The sequence below is a fragment of the Macaca thibetana genome, chromosome 2 (assembly GCF_024542745.1).
Source record: "Macaca thibetana thibetana isolate TM-01 chromosome 2, ASM2454274v1, whole genome shotgun sequence".
In the NCBI taxonomy this organism is placed as follows: Eukaryota; Metazoa; Chordata; class Mammalia; order Primates; family Cercopithecidae; genus Macaca; species Macaca thibetana.
In genome coordinates, this window is record NC_065579.1 from 151,404,495 (window position 1) to 151,420,329 (window position 15,835).

The 15,835-nt window shown below is 48.2% G+C and overlaps 1 protein-coding gene across 1 annotated transcript in view; it reads right to left on the bottom strand.

The window, feature by feature from the left end:
- Window positions 1–15,835, bottom strand: part of PDIA5 (protein disulfide isomerase family A member 5) — a 93,838-nt gene that overhangs the window by 15,931 nt on the left and 62,072 nt on the right. Inside the window, exon 11 of the mRNA XM_050781847.1 lies at window positions 13,395–13,531. Within this exon, the coding sequence (XP_050637804.1) occupies window positions 13,395–13,531 (137 nt within the window). The remainder of the gene's footprint in view (window positions 1–13,394; window positions 13,532–15,835) is intronic.

Genomic DNA, 15,835 nt, shown 5'->3' on the forward strand with positions numbered 1-15,835 from the left:
AGCTCAGCCCCATGCCCAGACACTGGGGGGACCTGGGAGAAAAGCAGCAGCAGCACCAGCTCAAAGAAAAGAAATATTTTGCTTAATCCACCAGAAATGGGTTGGGGTATTGGGAAGGTACTCCAGACACAAAAATAAAACAACTACATAAAGAGGCCTCTGAGGCCTGAGGCCCTGAGCTGGGCATAAAAATTCACAGAAGCATGAGTATGGGACATAATTACATCTCAATTGTCCCCACATGACATGATAGGATTTTCTTGGGATAGAAACTGCTCCGTCCTTTTCTTACAGCCACATGAACACAGTAAGATGTCACAAATCATAAAATTTCATGCATTAAAAAGTAATTAAGCACTTCGTGTAGATGACAGACCTCGACATTTGTACATCGTTTTTATTTTAATAGAAAGAGTACTTTCTGGCCTCCGATGCTGGAGGGACTGGGAGGTGAGGGGTCTGCAGACTGGCTTAGGCTGGAGGCTGCTCAGAAGGTGAGCCCGGCTGTGCAGGGATCATGCATTAACCAGGATCAGTGGATGACAGGTCGTGACTCAACCTTCTCAGGGGTGTGCTACTGTGTGGGAGCTGAGAACACTGTAATTCTACCACTGATTGTTAGGAAAAGGAAAGACAAGAAGAAAGGAAGACAGAAAGTCAAACAGTATAATCAGAGGAGACCTCCCACTGAGCTATGGAATTGGCTTTCCTGCCTCCAGCTGAGCACACGGCAGGAATGAAAGCTCCTGTCTCCTCCTCCAAGGCCATTTCTGCAGAACTCAGCTCCAGGTGAGACATGAACCTGTCTCATGCTTAATCTCTCCACTCCACTCCTGCCTGTACCTGGCTTCCTCGGCTCATCCTCACCCTGTCCCTCTCAGGGACAAGGGACCCTGGAGTGCTACTCCCCACTTAACTGATAACAGAAAACCAAACCGATCCTCGAGCTCCCAGGCAGTGTTGTCAAGCTCCTCCTCTGGACAGAGCACTGGAGACATGACTTGGTCAAGGGCACTGACCCTCATGGAATGCAGCCAAGGGAGTGACTACAGTTCTGAGCCACACCAACATGTCTGTTCTTCCCAGGTGGATCCAAGAAGAGAGACACTGCTAACCCTCAACTGGGAGGCTCCACTGCAAGAAGAGGAGGAACTGCTGGGTATACAGGCATCTCTGCTGCCATTATCTAGGAAGCTCCCTACTCCTGTTGGGCTATGATGCAGAAGAAAGGGTAGAAAAGGCATTAGCCCTTAGAATCTTCCAGCATAATGACAGACAGGACCATGGTCTTTGGTCCAGAGGGGAATATAGTGGCACACATGATGTCTTCAAGGGATGAACCAGAGGAAGAGCACTCCTCAGCTGCCCTGGCAGCCCTGGGGGAGCTGGCAGCTGCTTTTAGCCCTGTTACATATTGTACCCACACTACACACTCATCACGCTGGGCTCTAGGTACCAGACAGTGACTCTCGTTTTTTTTTGTTTGTTTGTTTGTTTGTTTTTTTTTGAGATGGAGACTCGCTCTGTCGCCCAGGCTGGAGTACAGTGGCGCGATCTCAGCTCACTGCAACCTCTGCCTCCTGGGTTCAAGCAATTTTCCCGCCTCAGCCTCCCGAGTAGCTGGGACTACAGGCGCCCGCCATAACACCCGGCTAGTTTTTTGTATTTTTAGTAGAGACGGGGTTTCACTGTGTTAGCCAGGATGGTCTCGATCTCCTGACCTCATGATCCACCTGCCTCGGCCTCCCAAAGTGCTGGGATTACAGGTGTGAGCCACCGTGCCTGGCCCCAGATGGTGACTCTAAAGGTGGGACTTGAGGTTTTTTTTACCTTCTACCTCCCCATGAAGCAAAAGGATCATCATTTAATAGATATATGATAAATATTTACTGGTCAGCAATGCAGAGACCTAATTAAATAATTAGTAGACAACTCCTGGGGTGACCAGGGGCTTGAGAAGACCTCCTGGAGGTGGCAGATGAAAGGACACATGGGGGCAAGTTAGAGACAGAGGACAGAGGTCCCAGTCAGGAGGGCAGGGCCAGCCTCAGAGAAACAAGGATGTCCCCATGCCCAATTCAGCAGTGCAGAACTCCGCTGCCAGGGCTGAGCAAGGCACACAACCCCAAAAGTGCTCCTAAGGGCTCCTCTGGGACTGCTGAGCTCAGCCACCTAGAGGCTGCCCCTGGGCTGGGCAGGGCAGCTTGGCTGTTCCTGGCCTGGTTCTCCACAGCAGATGTTCTTAATGTCCCCTGCAGTCAGACATTATGGAGATCATGATCAAAGTGGTAAACCCTTCTTCCAGAAAACTGCACACAGGGTTAGACAACGTTGGGAGTTTATGGTCTGACTAGACCCCACTTGGGATCCCCCCTATCATGAGCTGTAGAGGCATCAAGATCATCATTATTTTGAATGACAAGAATATCACTTTCCAGAAATGAACATTAGCATCATCACAAGCCATGTGTCGCCTAAATAATCCAGTTACAAAAGGGTTGTTTTGTTAAGTTGGCTGTTTTCCCCACAGAAACAAGTTTACACACCGATTACATGCAGATTCCCAGAGGCAACCACAAAAGCCCATTTAATAGGATGCACCTGAAACAAAAGCATGCAGTGCTATTTGTATTTCCCTGAGCCTGCTCCCAATGGGACACATGCAGCCCGTGATCCAGTGGGGCACAGTAGGCAGGCCCCTCCCTCTAGGCAGTGGCCCCCACCTCAGCAGTGAGAGGAAGAAGAACTTCAAGAGGGACCAGGGAGAGCTGGGGCAGGAGTCTGAGCCTCCCCGGCAGTCACATTCTTGAGACTGTCACAAAAGCCTCTCTTCTCCTTCCCCACACTGATACAGATACTCCACATGTATGTATAATTCCAGCAGGATCCTCAGAACTGGGGTTAGGAGCCAGGACAAAGGAGGCCACCAGACTCCAAGCCAATCACTTTCCAATGGGAGGGGAAGCGGAAGAACATGGACTACTGACTTAATATGAGGTATATTAAGATTAAAAATTATTTTTTTGCTTCTCACTAAAATAGAGTGGAGTAAACCATCCTTTGGGGCCATGGTCAGGATGAAAAAATTCTACAGTTCTTAAAGGGATCTCCCTGCCCCTGGGGCACCCCCAGGCTGCTGCTCCCTGTACCTGTCCAAGGTGAGCCCCCCACTCTCCTGCTCTCAGGCTGACCTTCTCCGACTGGGGCAGAGCGAGGGGCTCACCCTGCATGAACGAACTGCAGGAGAAGGAAGCTCAGAGACTCGCCTGCGGCTGTGAGTGAGTTCAACCTGCTCTGGAGAGACGTGAGTGGTCCCTGCAAAGTCCTCAAAGGTCCACTGCCCTGAGACAGACTGACTCGGCCCAGCAGCACATAGTGGAGGACACACAGGGAGGCCTCAGGAAATACAGGTGTGAGGCCCTGGGTGGCCTCCGTGGGAGTTGGGAGAGGTAGGGAAGAGAGGCTCCCTTGACCACTCTCCCCATACCCTCCATGATATGGATGGTGCTGTCAGGCCAGCTGCTGGCAGGGCCCACGGTCAAGGTGGACAGTGGGACTGCAGCAGGAGTCGGGGCAGGGAAGACAAAGAAAAGCCAGCCGTTGCCATTCACTGCGAATCACTGTTTCTTTCGAAAGTGACCCAGCTGATGTGGCAGGACTCCTGAAGATGAGAATTCACTCTGTGCTGGTAGGGAGGTTTACTTCATCCCTTTATCAGGCTCCAGGCCTTTGACGCCACTGCCCTGCTAGGGTGGCAAGTGGGTTTCATTCCACCTGCCAGCTTCCATCAGCAGTGGGCCTGAGACAGAGGCTGAGTCTGAGAACTGGCTCACTGGGAAGAGGAGCCGTGACCACCTTGCAACGTCTGCCACAGACATGCGAAGCCAGCTGAGGTCGATACCAGGAAACCAGTTTCTGCAGCTCACACACGTGGCTGTCTCCTGGACTTCGGCCTCAGCTCCCAGAATTCCCTACCTCTATAAGGAAAGCACTCGCAATCTGTGCTGGGCTTCCACACTGTATTGCTACAGCCCCACCAGACATGTGACCCAGCTCAGTAGGTCCGTTTTACAGTGCCAGAAATTGTGGCTCTGGAAGATGAAGTAACAAATCCCCCAGGGCCATCACCACCTGCCCCCTCTTCCTCCCAGCCCCTGTCCTGATGGATAGGACCTCTCCACAGGCAGCATCCACCCTGGACAACCCCTCACAATCCTGCCTTGGTTCTGGCCCCTGCTTTGAGTCTTCCCAGTTCACTGTAGCCCCATCAAATGATCTGTTTCTCTTCTAATTACAAAATACTTCTTATTCAGGTATTTCTATGGCATTTAATTTTGTGTTGCTTTGTGACTGTGATACTGCTGTCTTCTGTTATTTAAGGGCAGCTGGGGTATATTTTCAAAACATCAATCATATCAAATCCCTTTGCTTAAAACTTCCCAGTGGCTTCCTATCACAGGTAGATTCAAATCCAAACTTACTATGGCTACAGACCCCACACAGTCTAAGTCCTGCCTACCTTCAACCTCAACTCAGGTCACTCCTACTGCAGCCTCTGGCTCTCCTTCTCTTCTGCAATCACACCAAGCTCATTTCTACCCCAGGGCCCTGCAACATGTTCTTTCCCATGTGCGGCTCACCCTTTACATCAGCCACTCAGGCTTCCACTCAAATTTCACCTTCTAGGAGACCCTCCCTGACCACCCATCCCAAAGGCGCCTCACGCTATCATGCTTTCTCCCAATAACCTGTTTTGTTTTCTTAATTGTACTCAAAGCAGCTGGAGTAATCTGCTCACTTGTTCCCTGCCCATCCCCTCAACTGGAATGGAGGCTCCGTATGTGCAGGCAGGGGCTCAGCTGTCTTGTCTAGTTGGCCACTGTATTCCTGATACTGCCCACGCTGCTCCACACACTTCCTGAATGAATTAGCCTCATGACTTGTTAGGTTGCTAGGTTTACACCTGTGCACACAAGGTTTGGCAGGACTAAATTCTTTATGGGCAAGGGTCATGGCTTGCACTCAAATAGTCGTTAATATGACTAAACACCTCGAATGAGCAGAACTGGCAACCAAGCAATTTACTGTGCATGCCCCCTCCCCTCCCCTTACCACTACCATCTTTGTGCCTCCTCTGCACCTCACTAGGAGAAAAATGTCTCCCAAAATCTCTAATATCTAAGGATGCTGTTCTAAAGTTTCCCATACATACCCTAGAATTCTCTTGATATCGTTATGGTTTTCAATTCTAGCATCAATTCCCTCTGACCATGAATAAGACACTAAGGCTAAGCAATAAACTTCTGCAAACAGAGTTTAAGATGGGGAACCTGGCCAGGCCCACAGGAGGAGAAAGGTCTGGCTGAGCAAACACCTCCCTCCCTGACACCCTCCTGTCTTGGGGAGCCGTGGGTGATGGATAGAGCTGGCCGTGACCTGAGCACCAGCCCCCTGGGCCTGGCCTTCATGATGTCTCTGGCTGTGGGACAGCTGGAGGAGGAGGGTTACACGTGGGGAGCGGGACTCTGGCCCACTGCATTCTGTGTCCTGACTGTGATTTGAGGGGCCATTAAGTTTTATTGCTAAACTTCCTTGTTGGGCTTTTATCATCTGTGTAAGTGCACTTACTCTGATTTCCATGATCTGGCATAGAGGTCCGCACATCAACTCCTTGATCATGCTCTTTTCTGGCTGTGGGAATGTTGGCCTCCTGTCGACCCCAAGCCCTCGGATTCCTCTGGATTTCATTAAATTCAATTATTCTTATGATTTTATTACAGACCAGCTATAGGGCTTTCCTGGATGCTGGAACCAGAATTTCCCAGGGGACTAGATTAATCTGTAAAGCTCCCTGGTAGCCAGGGTACTGGGGGTAGTACTTGGGCCTCTAGAAGAGCCTGCTTCCTGCCTTGCTTGGAATCTGGCTTGGGGCATGCCAGGGAGGGAGGGTTTCCTACAAATGCAGCAGAAATACGGACACGGAGGGGCCTACAGAGACCTCAGAGCTCTTTTAAGGCTTCCAAATGCATAAGCACCAAAGTGGACTCCTTGACGGTTACAGGCATCTTGGGGAAGACTCACACACTCACAGACGCCTCTATTCATCACATGGCCCTTCCTTTTATGCAAAGAGTTTGTTTTTTCCTTTATGTTAGTGCAAAATGTGGATAAACAAGCTTTTAAAATTTTACTTCCAGGTTTCTATCCTAAGGAAATAATCTGACATGTAGACAAATATTTATGCATTAAAATGTTCTTTGCAGCATGATTTATAATGGGAAATATGGTCAACAACTCAAACTTTCAATATTATGATGCTAGTTAACTAATTTACAGTGTCATTATATTATACAGTGGAATATTATGTGGCCACAAAAAGCATGTTAAAAAAACATTTTTAGTAACGTATGAAAATGCCTACAAGATAATGTCAAGGGGAAAATGTAAAGGAAAAAGATGCATATGAAAGACTTAAATAAATAAAATTAGGGCCAGATGCAGTGGCTCATGCTTATAATCCTAGAACTTTGGGAGGTCAAGGCAGGAAGATTGCTTGAGGCCAGGAGTTTGAGACCAGCTTGGGCAACATAGTGAAATTCCACAGCTATAAAAATTTAAAACATTAGCCAGGCATGGTAGTGTGTGCCTGTAGTCCTAGCTACTTAGGAGGCTGAGGCAGGAGGATCACTTGAACCCAGGAGTCTGAAATTGCAGTGAGCTATGATCGATCATGCCACTGCATTCCAGCCTGGGTGACCAGAGTGAGACCCTGTCTGAAAAAAAAAAAGAAAGAAAAAGAAAGAAAGAAAATCAGATCCCTTCCTCCCACCTGGCACAACAAACAAATGAAAAATAGAGATGAATTAAAGAAAGAAATGGAAAAATACAAACATTGTAACAAAATATAGGGCACTATTTTTATATCCTAAGGGAGAATTTCCTAAACAACCCACAAACCCCAGAGGTCAGGATGGGAGAAGGCAGACTTGCAGAATGGCTCAGTGATTAGGCTGTGGCGTCTGGGACAGCCTGGGATTTCATCCTGGCTGCACTTTTTGGCTATGCGACCTTCGGAATGTTTCTTGACCTCTTGGTGTCTCTCCTTCCTTACTTATAAAATGAGAATAATTAATCATGACATCAAATTCACAGAATTTTTTAATGAAGACTAAATGAGTTAAAATATGGAAAGTACTAGAACAACGCCTGATCCATAGTAAGTGTGATCAGTGACCAATAAATATAATAGCCATTATTTAGCTAAAAAGGATGTAAAGCTTTGTACAATGAAAGGTACCATAAACAAAGTTAGAGCAAGAAATAGACTATCGGAACATGGAAAACAGAAAACAGATAAAGATTAATATCTATAACTGTAGAGTTCTAGGTCAAGAATAAAAAGACAAATAAATAAAAAGACCTAGCAGAAAAATGGGCAAAGCGTATGAATAGGTGGTCCATGGAAGAAACATGAAAAGCTGATTATCACATGAAAAGATATCCAGCTTCCCGAGAGGTCAGATAGCTGCAGACAAGTTGCTCTTTTGCCCAGCTTAGCAGAAATATAAAAGGCAGATAGTATCCATGGCTGCGAGGACAAAGGCTCTGTCACATGCTGGGGTTGGGAAAACCTTTCTGTAGGGCAATTTGGTAGCATCTATCAAAGCTCAAGCTTACTTACCCCAGGGCCAGGGAAATTCACTTTTAGGAATTAATCACAAATATTTATACATGTTCCCAATTATATATGCTTACCAATGCTCACTATGTTGTTTGAATAGTGAAAAACTGGAGATAAATACAATACCTATCAATAGTGGAATGGTTTAAAATTTCTGGCATATCCAAATTATAAAATACTATTCAATGGTTAAAAAGATTGAGGTAGATTTAGGTGCCAATATCTACATTTACGTGAAAATATCTTCGAGACCTACTGACAATTTAAAAAAAGCAAGTCACAGAAAAATGGATAGAAAGTAGTGCTATTTATGTTAAAAACAAAAACAAAAAAACCCAACCCCTGTTGTTTAGGTAGAAGCACTGCAGAAGGAGAAGGAAGGATCCATCCTCCACTGTGAGTGGTGACCAGCCCTGAGAAGGGGCACGGCATGGGAAGTGAGGGATTTTCACTGTCTACACTGTACTCTTATGTATCCCTTGAACCTTGCACTGCTGATAACAAGAATACTGTTAATATTATTCTTAAATTATTTGTGTAATTAGAAAATACAAGTGGCCAAGTGCAGTGGCTCACACCTGTAATCCCAACTGCTTTGGAGGCCGAGGCAGGAGAATCACTTGAGCCCAGGAGTTCAAGACCAGCCTGAGCAACACAAGGAGACTCCATCTCTACAAAAAGAAATCGAATAATTAGCCAGATGTGGTAGCCTGTGCCTGTAGTCCCAGCTACTCAGGAGGCTGAAGTGGAAGGATCACTTAAGCCCAAGAGTTTGAGGCCAGCCTGAGCAACATAGTGAGACTCCATCTCTAAAAAAATAAAAGAAAAAAAAAGAGAAATAAATGAATGAATGAATAAAGTAAAATGACAGCATGAAGGCACTTAGTGGCATGATAGTTACACAAATCTATACATGTGATTAAAAAACAAGGTCAATTTTATGGTATATTCATTTTAAAAATAAAAGTTAAAAACAAGGGGAAAAAATAAATGAAAGACAATAGCAAGAATGATGCCAAAAAGTGTAAAAAAAAAAAGTGGTTTCCTCTGGATAATGGGATTATAGGTAGTTTCTTTCCTTGATCATTTACATTTCACTGTACCTTCTAGGTTTTCTACAGAGGTTATATATTGCTTTGAGAATAAGACAAAAATAAAGTTAAAAGCTTGAGGAAAAAAAAAAAAAAGATGGCAGCAGAAAATCTTGAGTCTGATAGGGACCTGCTGCCAGAAACAGCCCGGCTCCTGGAAGGCAGTGCAGACACTTGCTGGAGGCGAGTTATGGCAAAGAAAACACCCCATCTTAGACCTGCTGCCAAGGAAAATGGGTTGATGAGTCAGGGGGTGGGCAAGCGTAGAGCCACGTGGCCCCCCACAGGCCCTGCAGCAAAGGGGAGAGGAAGGGCGGGGGTGCTCAGGATCCCCAGCACCTGCATGGGTGTCCACGGGCCTAGCAGAGACGAGCTGCTCCTCAGGAACACCCCTCTCTGGGATGCCCGCTTTGCTCCCCTGAACATCCCCACATAAATGATGTCTACTCAGGTGGTCCCACAGCAGCCTGTCCTTCCCCTGCTAATGCAGGCCTGGAGTTACTAGAGAGGGAAAAAAACAGTGACAAGCGGCGATGAGCGATGAGTATGGCCACACACACTCTGACTTCTCTCATACAGAACGCTGCAGAAAAACAAAAGGTGCCACGGGTGGCAGCAGCCAGTGTCCTGCTGACACACCCTTTGCAGAGAGCATCTCTGTTGCCTGCAGGGTGAGAAAACTGGGCCTGGGGGTACATGTGAGGCCCCACCGTGAGGACCAGAGGGAGGTCAGGCATGAAGCCTCGCTACAAAGGGGAAGCCAAGTGCTAGCAAGAGAGGCTGCTCCTGGCTTTGGGCCCAGGCTCTGTCACTGGCAGTGCTACAAACGCCGCTCTCAGAGCCCTCTGCTCACACTCAGCCTGTCCTGCCCAGGAGGCCCAGCCCAGCTCCTGGGGGACAGTGTGGCCTGCGGCAGGATGGAGATCACCCATATGAAGGGCCTAGCACTGTGGCTGCCTCGGGCTCATGTATATAGTGACAACTTAGGCATCAGTTGGAGAGGCCACTGAAGTGTCTGTGGAGGGTTTCTAATGGGCTGTTGCTGGGAGACAAAGGAAAGGAAGACAATGGGGAGACGGGGGAGGCTGAGGTGGGAAGTGAGTGGCGGGAGTGCTGGCAAGAGGGTAAAGGAGCAGGGCCCATGGCATCTCCAGGTCGGTCATCACTCATGGTGATGGGTAACACAGAACAGGGAGGGGTGCCGTGTGCCTTTCCTACCAAGAGCCCAGCAGGGCGGCCTCACAAGTATCCCATCAGTTCCAGGCAGAGAAGCAAGTGACTTGCCTCTGGAACCCACAGGTGACAGAGAGCACCGCCTTGGGGCAGCACAGATCAGGAGGAAGCTGAAGGCCCTTTCCCTTCCTGGCCTTTCTAAGCAGGATACGGGAAAGAAACTAACATTGACTGGGTACTTACTATGGACATAGAAGCAACAGTGCAGACCAGCCTGGGCAACAAAGTGAGATCCCATCTCTACAAAAAATTTAAAAATTCGCCAGGTGTGGTGGTGCACACCTGTAGTCCCAACTACACAGGAGGCTGAGGCGGGAGGATCACCTGGGCCCAGGAGGTTGAGGCTGCAGTGTGCTGTGTTTGTGCCATTGCACTCCAGCCTGAGTGACAGGGTGAGACCCTATGTCAAAAAAGGAAAGAAAGAAAAGAAAACAAACAAACAAACAACACTGCAGAGAAAGACCATGGTCTTCTCTGGGAATCAGTATCAGGAAGCATTTTAATTTTCTTCTCCATACTTTCCTATATTATCCCTTGACAAAATGTACATGCATTACTTTTATAATTAGCATAGAGTCATAAAAAATAAATTCGGCTTTTTAGTTTGAACCCCACTATTTTGGTTTGTTGGGGTGCTTCAAAATGTCAATGCATGGCCTGATATTTCAGCTGGTTAGCTTTTTCCCAAGGCTAACCCTGCCAAATGTGAAAGTATGCCTTTTTATATTGTTAACAAAGTTGCTAATTAAAAACAAGTACATACCCTCTAGACAGACTCAGGCCAGATTCACAGTCCCAATATATTCAGGGGATGCTTCCCCTCAGGGTAGCTCCATCCTGTCTGATTCTCCCCATCACACTCAGGAAAAGAGCCACTCATTTTGTCAAATGTCTTGATAAAAGAAAGACATGCTAATTCATCAGGCTCAGCAATCCTGTACCAAGAAACAAACCAAGCAGTGCATTCAGCCATCTGGAGTAGAAGCTGTGGTCTGCTATGTTAGATGGATCCCAATTTGTTTCTGTGAGTCTCTAAAATGGTCTGTCTCCAAATCACTACGTATTTGGCCTGGGACTGACACCTGGAACACTGTGATTTCTGGAATTCACCCTTTCTGCACTTAGGAAACCTGGGATGACACTGCTGGTCTCTGGCCTCTTGGCATTTGTCCTTTACTCCAGGTCCCTCAAACACTGCAAAAGTGGTTTCTTGATCACTGGGGGTTCTCAGAAGCACTCTGGCACGAGGTACAAAGCCAGGCAGCTACGAGCTCTCTGCTCTCAGTTCACCTGTCCTGAGCTCTGAACTCCCTGAAAAGCATGTATATTCCATCCCTTCATAGGCTAAAGACCATGCTCCTAATGAAAGAGTGTGTAGAAAGAGAATTATTCCAGAGCTATTACCATCTAATGGGAACATTAACGGGCGGCACATCAGGAAGCTAACCACGTGCTTTTGCCCTGATCCCTCTCACTCTGCCAGCCCAGCAGAAATAAACTCACACGCACAGAACCATGAATGGCCAGGGGACTGGTGGCCTCTCCTGACTGTAACTGGAAGGACAGACACATGGCAGTGAAGACGCTGGAGGTTCCCAAGGAAGAACTGAAAACAGCCAGCCGGTATCTGCCGTCATGGCTGGGACGGGGTGCAAGCAGGGTGATTTCGGCTCTAGGTTCAACATAACTTCCTGAAAGACCTGCTTCCAGCAGCAGCTCTGAGGCTGGCCAGGGAGTGTATTTTATAGCTAGGAAGAGAACTGCAGTGCTGCCTGGCTGGCCTCATGGTGGGCACTTCTTCGGGTACCTTTACCCTCGGGGATGCCCTCACCAAGGCCCTAGCAGACCTGAGGCAGACACCCCTAAGGCCCCATCACTGCGCTTCATCAGGAGAGGCCCACAAGACTGGAGGGTTTTTGAAACTTAGTTTTGGGGGCTTGTTTTGGTCTCTTTTCTAGGAACTCAGAAGAAGAGCTATAGGAAACCTTTCCTTTGGATTCCCTTAAGAATTTAGCACTTGCAAGAAAGAAAGAGTTCGGAAAATCCATGGTAAGAGTACGTTTGTGAACAATTCCCAGGCTAGCCAAACCCACAGCTACTGTGGGGGAAGGGGAGGCGGCCAGGAGACCAGGGCTCAGGCTCTGACCCTGTTCTTCCTGGATCCTAAGGCTCTTGAGGCCTGAAGCAGCTCAGGACTCATGGAGCCGTGGGCGGTCTATGTCATTTCTCTGTGTGATGGTCTCATCTGTAAAATGGGGCTAATCGTACTCACTTTTGGCACTCTGGGTAAAATGAAAGATGACCCTTCAGGAAGACAATTTGTTACCGCCGTCAGGTGACACACAATTGTTGGCATGAGGATCCTATGTTTAAGAGGAGTAATAACATTTCCTCCTCACAGAATATGCCTGTATGGACTAACCGTCCTCAGGCACCGTGACCTCGCGATTTCAGCCCTGCTCCGTGAGGCACTGACCTCTTGCTTTTCCTCCGCAATCTCTTACTCACAACACTCTGTGTCTGTGCCTGCCATCCCCTGGCTCTCACGTGGCCTTGTTTGCCTTCCCAGGGGCAGCCCTGTCCCTCTTGGAAACCACCGATGGTCAATTTTCCACACTCCATGGGAGTAGGGAGGACACTGGCCCAGAAAACTCCTGAGCCACAGGCCTTCCAGCCCTTATCGCAAGCACGTTTGATAGCATTTACAGCATTTTACTTCCTTGATTCACTGTGGTCATTTCAGGCTGAAACTGCAACCAGGTGAAGCAGACAGAAGGCATTCTAGATGCTACGTGATCTGCAGCTCTAGTCTGGCCTCCCCATGCCTTCTCAGCTCCCGGGCAAGCACAGGCCCTCCTGTGTGCATCACCATGCCTGGCTAATTTTTTATTGCTTGTAGAGATGGGGTCTTGCTATGTTGCCCAGGCTGGTCTTGAACTCCTGGCCTTAAACAATCCTCCTGCCTCGATCTCCCAAAGTGCTGGGATTATAGGCATGAGCCCCCAGATGAGGCACCAGCCCTAATTTTATTTCCAGGCCCAGTCTGTTCTAGGTAACATCTCAGGGTGCTTCCAGCCTAATTTCTCCAATTCATGCTGACTGGGAGGAAGATGCTCAGAGCTAGGGGTGGTGGGGAGCCTCACTGAACTCTAGCTAAGTGACAAATGCAGCCCAGTCAGGACTTCTGTGCTGTTTCTATGGCAATGGGGGGTAGGCCATGTGCACTATGAGGGTGGGGACCTTGCCCGTCACCACTGCATCCCCCAGCTTAGCACGAGTCCTGGCATCCAACAAATAAGTGCTTCTTGGGTTCACATTGCAAAGCGCCACGCTCATCCTACTCTGAGAGAGGGGAGGGTGTGGAGGGGGAGGAGCAAAGTTCCACTCACATGGGGCGTGGAACATGACGAGGACAGAGGAGTGTTCCTTCACAAACTGGTCAAAGTCTTCATCGGTCAGGTGATAAACGGAGCCGCCCTCATCTGCCCAGGGAGTCTCAGGGACCTGGGGCTGTGGCGGCTGCGGACTGGAAGACCAAAAACAGGCAGAGCTCAGAGCAGGCCTTGGGGCCTGGGCAGCCCTTCTCATTCCAGCCCCCTGGACACGAAGCTCCCCACAGGCTCGGGATGGCCCACTCCAGGGGCTCAGCCTTTAACAAACCAGAAACTGCCCTCATGGAGGTGTCATGGGGTGAGTGGTGCTGCCCTGCCCACCTCCACCTTCCCCACAAAGCCCCAGACAGGTACTTAGCTGATATCCTGTTATAAACAGTGGCTTCTGGCTACAGCTCTCTAGATAGCCTAAGAAATCTCACTTCCTCCTGGGAATCTGGGGGCTTGTTAGCTTTCTCAACCTATTTCAAACTTTGAGCAAACTGGAAAGAATAAATAGCAACAGTGAATGGTGACCTTTGGAAAAGCTCACTGTTGTGTTTAAAACTGCCCCCTGGGCAGTGGAGGGGAGGAAGAGGATACAGAGAGGAGGGGGTGAGGAGGAGAGAGAGAGGCCAGGTATCTGAGAAAGTTCAGATTTAGGCCATGCAAGCGGAAGCTGCCACATAGGGGTGCAGGGAAGGTCGCAGTGAGGGAAGCAAGGCTGGGGGTATCCTAACTATGAGAGTGTGGACGCTACATCACTAATCCTTCCCAGAGGCCAACAACCAACTTACTTAGTTCTCCCAGAAGCCAAATCAACTCTACTACTCATCAGCTGCAAAACCTTAGGCAGCCGCCTGACCTTTCTGGAGCCCGTTTCCGCAGCGTGACTGTGTGCCAGTCCTATGTCATCATCTGCTAGGAGGAGGGAGGCTTGCAGGGACCCTCCGTTGCTCCAAAGTTCAGGACAAGGCGGCTGGTGGTGACACAGTCTCTCTGCTGCTTTATTGCCACGACTACCCTTGCCAGTTTTTTCAAATTGCAGCTTTGAAAAAACCCTCGAGGATGACAAATGTGAAAAGACAACCATTGTGTCCCGCCTTTGAGAGCCTACAGGAGGAAACATTTTAAAGTTCCAGCAGCCAGGGCTGGATAATCCAGAGGGAGCGAAGTGGCTGACACAATGGAAATCTGCCACTCGCTTCCCTCCGCAGAAGCCCGGGTATGATGTCGCCTTCAGAAGCCCTCTCTGGCCCTTCTGACTGGGCCCCACTGGCTGCCACGGCCTCCCGGGTCCCAAGAAATGGAAGGAGGCAGGGAGAGGGCAAATCAATCTCAGCCCATGCATATCCAATGTCAGATAGGACTGGTGGCAAATTCAAGCTTCAGAATGAGTCACCAGCCAGACAATGGTCCTAGACAAACATCATGCAATCTAGGTTCCTATACTTGGGCTCAAACTACTGACCCCTCAAAACACTACCAATTCCACTTCTTATCTTTACAATACACCTGCACACGTGCACAATTATGTGCATCTGAAGGCATTCACTGCAGGTTATTTGTCATAGCGGAGACTGGAAGGATGGCTTAGGTAAACTGCTGTCCATCTACACGAGGGAGGGCTGAGCACTACAAAGAATGATGTTCTGTACGCACTGATGTGGACAAACTGCTGGAGATGGAAGGAACAGTCTAGAATTTGCTAACTTTTGCATTAAAAGGGGGGAGATAAAATATACTTATTCACATTTGCTAATATCTACATAAAGCAACACTCTTAAGAACATGAAAGAAACTGGTCTAAGTTGTAAACTCTAGGGTATGGGGGGGAGGATAAGAAGGAGGAAAGAAGTGAAAGGGAGACTTCTGAATGTATTCTTTTTAAGCATCTTAAAATTTTGCCAGCCTGCGCAACAGAGTGAGACTCCATCTCCACAAAAATATGAAATAAAAAAATTAGCCGGGCATGGTGGCCTATGCCTGTAGTCCCAGCTACTCAGGAGGCTGAGGCGGGAGGATCGCTTGAGTCCAGGAGTTCAAAGCTGCAGTGAGCTATGATGGCACCCTCTGCACTCCGGCCTGGGTGACAGAGCAATACCTTATCTCAAAAAAAAAAAAAAAAAAAAATTGAATTATGTGAATGTAATCGACTCAAAAACTAAATTTTTAAAAAGTCCAGCAAGTGCACAAATATAGGATGGAGAAGCCATGGCTTTGCAGGAGTACAGGCACCGTAAGGAAACAACCAGAGGAACTTCTAGTTAACCACAGAGGCGAATACACTCTAAAACTGCTAAAATAACAGTTCAGGAGTTTAAAACAAAAAACAAAAAACTTTCTGGGCAGAAAAAGCAGAGTAGGGGCCCAAGAACAACACCCACACAGAAGACAAGGCTCTGAAGGGCCCGGAGGCCCACTCCTTGAAGCAGAGCTACAGCCTACAGCTGAGAACA